Source organism: Salvelinus sp. IW2-2015, unplaced genomic scaffold, assembly GCF_002910315.2.
Source record: "Salvelinus sp. IW2-2015 unplaced genomic scaffold, ASM291031v2 Un_scaffold845, whole genome shotgun sequence".
NCBI classification, from domain to species: domain Eukaryota; kingdom Metazoa; phylum Chordata; class Actinopteri; order Salmoniformes; family Salmonidae; genus Salvelinus; species Salvelinus sp. IW2-2015.
The window spans coordinates 227962-234998 of NW_019942627.1; the positions used below are offsets into that span (position 1 = coordinate 227962).

At 45.9% G+C, this 7037-nt stretch overlaps 1 protein-coding gene across 1 annotated transcript in view; it reads left to right on the forward strand.

Annotated features, from left to right (window-relative positions):
• The window catches only part of LOC112069012 (ceramide glucosyltransferase), a 48366-nt gene that overhangs the window by 33337 nt on the left and 7992 nt on the right, over positions 1–7037 (forward strand). The window contains 3 exon segments of the mRNA XM_024136266.2: positions 1387–1494; positions 3571–3672; positions 4138–4250. Coding sequence (XP_023992034.1) covers positions 1387–1494; positions 3571–3672; positions 4138–4250 — 323 coding nt within the window.

A 7037-nucleotide genomic window follows, 5' to 3' on the forward strand; every position in this document is an offset into this window, starting at 1 on the left:
TAAAAACAAACAGTTTTTTGCGTTGGTCATTATAGGGTATTGTGTGTAGATTGGGGGGGGGGGGGCTATTTAATCGCATTTTTAAGAATAGGTTGTACGTAACAAAATTGTGTCAAGGGGTCTGAAAGTTTCCGATGCATTGAGGGCACTGGTCAAAAGTAGTGAGTAGCATTATCAGAATAAGCCTCTGAATTGGCGCAGTTGGAGGGGTCAGAGTGGAACACGTTGGGATGGGTCGAAGGGGAACACAGTTGGGGAAAGGGGTTTTTTTTTTTCAGAGGCGAACACAAGTTTGAGGGGTCAGAGGGACACAGTTGAGAGGGTAAGGGGAACACAGTTGGGGGGTTCAATGGAGACCAGTTGGAGGGGTCAGAGTGGAAAACAGTTGGAGGGGTCAGAGTGGAACACAGTTGGAGGGGTTAGAGGGAACCCCACACCACATCGCCTTGGAGGGGTCAGAGGGGAACACAGTTGGAGGGGTCAGAGGGGAAACAGTTGGAAGTGGGTCGAGGGGAACACAGTTGGAGGGTCAGAGGGAACACAGTTTGGAGGGGTCAGAGGGGACACAGTTGGGGGGCAGAGGGGGCCAGTTGGTTGGGGATATCATGTTTACAACAATGCGGCAAAAATGTTGGTGGGAAGGAAAAGTTATTACAGGGGTATACTGCTTCGTTATGCAGTTGTTACCCTGATGATTTATCGATATTGTAAAGGACTACAACAGGTGGCAGTTTAAAAACAACCTCACCAGCATGCTGTTTGGCTGGCTAGGGTTTTTGATGTAAGTTTCCTGTGGAGGGGATTCGCAAGCTTGTGATTAAACAAACTGGGCTGCTTAGCGATGCCTACACAGCGACACAACCCAGCCAAACACTCCTTCTTGGCCTTGTTCACTTGAGGGTCCAGCCGAGGCAGAGCCAAAGGCTCCTAGGCCATCATGGGTTTTTTTTGGCTCACTCGACTAAAACATTTCGGAGTGGGTCTGGGCCTGATTGACATTGTGTTCCTGTGATTTGTCTGGTAAAGAAGGATTGGTAAAGGAAGAGAGAAAAAGAGGAGTGGAGCCGGAGCGTGGTGCCTAGGGGTTGGTAGGAACCTTCGGAGTCTCCGGTCGGTGTCATCAGGGACACACCAGTTAATCAACGTAATTGGAAATAATGCCATTGGCTTGAACTTCTCTCTACAAGTTTGGACTAATTGTTTCCTCTACCAAGTTTTGGACCTTAAATGTTTCTCTCGTACGTATGGATAAATGTTTCCTTCTTCTCAGTATTAGGACTAATGTTCTCTCGACAGTATTGGACGTAGGTTGTTTCTTTCTCACAGTATTGGACTAATGTTTCTCTCTACAGTATTGGACTAACATTTTGTCTGTCTCTCTCTCTGCCCAGTTTGAGATCCTACTCTGTGTCCAGGACCATGACGACCCAGCCATTGATGTGTGTAAAAAGCTTCTAGGAAAATATCCCAACGTTGATGCTCGGCTATTTATAGGTAAGAGCCTGGTTGATGAATTCTTTGAACAACTGTTAATTAATATTCATATCTCATGTCCTGCTATTCTAAGATCTGTCTCATAAATATGTTAATAATGGGTGACCGAAAGAATGTCGACACACTGTTCGTCAAACATCTCATTCCAAAATCATAATATGGAGTTAGTCGCCCCTTTGCTGCTATAACAGCCTTCACTCTTCTGGGAAGGCTTCCCACTATATGTTGGAACATTGCTGCGGGGAATTGCTTCCATTCAGCCACAAGAGCATTAGTGAGTTTGGACACTGATGTTGGGTGATTAGGCCTGAGTCGGCGGTCCAATTCAACCCAAAGGTGTTCATTGGGGTTGAGGTCAGGGTTCTGTGCAGATCAGCCAAGTTCTTCCACACCGATCTAGACAAACCATTTCTTTATGGACCTCGCTTTGTGCACGGGGGCGTTGTCATGCTGAAACAGGAAAGAGCCTTCCCCCAACTGTTGCCACAAAGTTGGAAGCACAGAATTGTTTAGAATGTCATTGTATGCTGTGGCGTTAAGATTTACCTTCACTGGAACTAAGGGGCCTAGTCCGAATCATGAAAAACAGCCCCAGACCATTATTCCTCCACCAAACTTTACAGTTGGGACTATGAATTTGGGCAGGTAGTTTTCTCCTGGCATTCCCGGCTGAGCCGTTGTTGCTCCTAGATGTTTCCACTTCACAATAACAGCACTTACAGTTGACCGGGGGGCAGCTCTAGCAAAGCAGGAATTTGACAAACTTGACTTGTTTGGAAAGGTGGCATCCTATGACTGTGCCACGTTGAAAGTTACTGAGCTCTTCAGTCAGGGCCATTCTACTGCCAATGTTTGTCTATGGAGATTGCATGGCTGTGTGTTCGATTTGGTACCTGTTAGCAACAGGTGTGGCTGAAATGGCTACATCCACTCATTTGAAGGAGTGTTCACATATAGCTGTCATTATACTCCTTATATACTGTTCTGTAAAATATGCAGTTCTCATTAATACAAATATTATTATTAATATCTCAAAAGTACTCCATTTTATTTATCCTATTTATTTTTGACATTGTTTGGAACAATATGCTCTACAAGCACATCGCATTTCCAGAGTGGGCTCGCTACTGATTTTGACGTTATAATCAATTTTATGAGCACCACCAACACAGTGAATGGGAAAATGGATTCAAAAGGAACTGGAGGAGGGCTGTGATTCGTTAATGACCTATAATGTCATTTGTCTATGTATAAAATGGTCATGGTTATATCATTAACAGTAGCAGAGAGACACTCTGGAAATGTGACCCGTTTGAACATTATATTGTTCCAAACAATATTGTCTAAAAAATTAAGAAAACATTTTATTATCAAAAAAGGGTACTTTTGAGAGAATATTTTTAATAAATTCATGTGAAACTTTGTATTTCAGAATCTAGACAGTCCTTATTTTACAGCAAACGATATATAAAAAGTAAAGATGTTGTCTGTGTCATGTACAGATCACAGATCATAGGGTCTGTCATATAATATAATGACTGTGGGGTCTGACAGTATAATGACTAGATGTTGTCTGGGTCATGTACAGATCATAGGTTCTGACTGAAGGCATTTGTAGGTTTCAAATCTGCCAAAAATGTCCACTTTCATCACCCCCAAAAATGAAGAAGTGATACAAATGTCAGATGTCCTTCCTCCTGATGAAGTTTATAGCAACTTCCTCTGAAGTCGCCCAAAAATAAAATAAATACGTTTACATTTTGTTTTGGGGGGTGCAGAATGTGGAAAAATGGAGTCCCTGCTGCATAAAAGGGTTAAAGGGGGAAGTGAACCCGTCTGTAAATGATTGTTTAAGAGAATGTCTCGGTTTCATATAACTGTTTCACGACACAGTCTGGTGATAGTCACAGTGCTTACTGGTCAGGGCGCGTCACATATAACTGTTTCACCACACAGTCTGGTGATAGTCACAGTGCTTACTGGTCAGGGCGCGTCACATATAACTGTTTCACCACACAGTCTGGTGATAGTCACAGTGCTTACTGGTCAGGTCACTGAACAGATGTCCTGTTACAGGAGGAAAGAAAGTCGGCATCAACCCCAAGATTAATAACCTGATGCCGGGTTATGAAGGGGCCAAGTATGACCTGGTGTGGATCTGCGACAGCGGAATACGAGGTAAGGAAACTTTTACTCTGGCTGTATCCCAAATGGCACCTTATTCCCTACGTTGTGCACTGCCCTGGTCAAGAGTAGTGCACTACGTAGGGATTATGGTGCCATTTTGGGACGTTTCCTTACTCTGATTTGGAATCGTAACAGAATGAATCAGCTGCAGGATTACAAATCAGTGAGCGGGCCTGTTTTCATTCTCATCACCCGTTAGATAATGGAGAACCTCTATGTATTAGAACCCTGGAACAAATAAACTGAACCTAGATAAACCAGACTTTTGATTGCTTTACATACAAAACATAAAATGTATTTTATTCACCTATATTCAAGTACTTTAGTTGGATGAAAAATACTATGAAAATGATACATTAGATCCCATTGCCTGATCTGTAAACTGCTGATTTTTTAATAAAATAAAATGAACAATGGGCTTTCTATATACGTTGATTTGTTCCTGTTCCTCCCCAGTGAAACCGGACACTCTGACCGATATGGCCAACCAGATGACAGAGAAGGTGGGGTTGGTCCATGGCCTTCCCTACGTGGCCGACAGACAGGGCTTCGCTGCTACGCTGGAGCAGGTGGGCATCCTTACAGACAGAGGCTCTCAATTCATCTTCCCTCCTCTGTCCTTACCTCTATCTCAAAAGTCAGAGGAAAGAGGACGCAAGGAATTTAAAAAAATCCAATTTGAGAACGACCCGGGGGAGCCAGTGGAGCCCGGGGGAGAGGGAGTGGGGTATTAACTATGCTGCTGGTACTGTATTAGAGAGGGAGTGGGGTATTAACTAGGCTGCTGGTACTGTATTAGAGAGGGAGTGTGGGGTATTAAAACTAAGCTGCTGGTACTCGTATTAGAGCGGGCGCGGGGTATTACTAGCCTGCTGGTAGGGGAGACTGGTATTTTCTTTCATGTGACGGAGGGAGCTGGGGTGAGTGTTCAAACTTCTATGTGTCTGCTGGTCGGCCGTGACGGTGTCGTTTCTTTTTTCCCCTGTACTACGATGTAGACGAGTTCGCAGTGGGGTACTTTCAACTTAGGGCTGCTGCTCCGGCTCGTCATCTTTTAGTCACGAGTGGTGTGTGTGGGGTAGTTTCAACTTATGGTGCTGGTCACTCGCGGCGCTAAACTTTGAGGAGGTAGGGAGTGGGGCGTTATGGTAACCCATACCTGTCTCGTGTACTGTATTGCCCTTACTGACGGAGGCGGATCTGCTGTGGTTGTAACTATGTAGCTTTGCGCTTCTGGTTGTCTAGTGGCTGGAGGGTGTGGGCTGGGTTTGTGTAGATGGTACCGGGTGTGAGTGGGGGTATAATTTGAAAGGTGTTGTAGTGCTGTATCGGTACTGTGTTTGGGTCGTAACTCATCCACGTCAGATGGTAGCGCGAGTGGCGGTATTTACACTAGCGCTGCTAGGTTAACTGGTGGGTCGCTATGTGGCGGCCCGGCCGCAAGATAGAGGTGAGGAGGGGGTGTACTTTAACTGGAGGTTGATCGATTCAGCGGGTATTACTGCGTTGCATTTCGGTTATGGGGCGGGTGAGAGGGGGTGGGGGTTGACTTAACGTGGAGGGCCGGGCCCGTTTCTTAGGCTATTGCTGGTTGGAGCTCTTTTGTTTATGTATGTTGAGTGAGGTGAGTTTGGTCGGCGAGGTTATTATGACTAGGCTTGCTGTCAGCTTGGTTCTGGGTGTTTTTCCGTATGCAGCGGAAGTTTGCATGGTAGCTGGTATTCGAACTAACTGTTCCTCTGGCTGATGTTAGCCTCGCGTGGTATTGCCACGGATTGTAGTGTGTGGTGTGTAGGGTGGGTGTGGAGTGTGTGGTGTGTGTTGTGTCGGTGTGATTTAACGTGTCGTGTGTAGCCTGCTGTACTGTATTGAGAGAGTGGGGATTAGCCTGCTGTGTGCTGTATCTGGATGGTGCCCGGTATTAACTGTGGGTGCTGTGAACTGTAGTTGAGAGGAGTGGGCGTAAATTAACTAGGCTGCGTGGGTATGGACTGTATGTAGAGAGGGCAGGTTTGGGTATTTAACTAGGCTGCCTGTACTCCGTAAGTCCAGCTGGGTGTGTTGTAGGTGAGGGTGATGTCGGGGATATGTAGTACGGTAGATGGTGCTAGTGTTGGTGTGGTGTAGTACTGTAATTAGGTGGTAGAGGCGAGTGGGGGTATACTAGTCGTGCTTGCTGGTACTCAGTATTAGCGAGGGAAGGGAGTCGGGGGGTATTAACCGGCTTGTGTGATGGTGTGTGTGTGTCTGGCTTGGTGTGTTGTTTACTTGGGTAATTAGGTGGAAGGAGTGGAGGTGGGGGTATCTGGAGACTTGTCTGTCGTAGGGCTGCTGGTCGACTAGTATTTAGCCCTCACGGAGGCTGAGGTGGACGGTGCGGTATTAAGCTTTGGTGGGCACTACGCGTCCTGCTGTGGTGTAGCACGAACTGCTGATGATAAAGAGATAAGAAAAACTGGTTTGGTTTTCCAAGATGGTCGGGTTTTCCACATAAACTGCACTCACCTGCCGTGGTCCCGTGTTGAGGGGCGCTGTTTGCCGGCTCGCGCGTTGGCTCTGGGGGCGGAGCCATGCTTCTCCCCGGTATTCGTTTGGCCGTTCCGCTGGTTCCTGGGCTGGCCTCTGTCTGTCGCTGGCGGGCTCCGGTGCAGGTCTCGAGGCTGCGGATGCGCGCCTCTGCTTTTTGTCTGGAGCCGGTCTTACGTGTGGGGTCACCTCAGGCTAGTTGTGTTTATTCTGGTCGCTTCAGTATTTCACTCGTTTTCTTGCTAGATGTAGACGGGGGTAGGGAGGGATAGTGTTGTGAGTTCCTCTGACTGTCCTGAACAAGACAGTGTCCTATAAAATTGTCGTAAAGGACACCCATTTTTGGTTCTTCTTCTTCGTCTTTGTGAGCTTTGTGTTGGCGTGATCAGTTGTTTCGTTTTCGTCTCGCCCCTGCTTGGTGCGACTGTCTTGTGTTTTTTCTTCGTTTGCTTCGCACTTTGTTGTTTGTTCATGTACAAATGAGTTTGATACAATCGTGCAGTGTTGTTTCTCTAACGAATTGTGGTTGTTTTTTTTTTTTTTTTTTATCTTTAGAATTTATTTATAAAATATTATATTTAAATCGTGTTTGTTTTGCTCCTCTCTGGCTTTCGCCTCAATTGTTCTATTCACCTCGTTTGTGTTCTTACTGATGATAGGTGCAAACTGGTGATACCTTATAAAAGTCAGTTCTTTGTTTTTTTTGGTCGGGTGCGTTTATGTGTTAAACTAAGAGAGCGAAATGTTAAAACAATCTTGCTGAAAGTCAGCAAAAAATTATAACTTGTCCGCGAGGCGCTTGTAGGTTCGTTTTTTAGCGACACACGAGG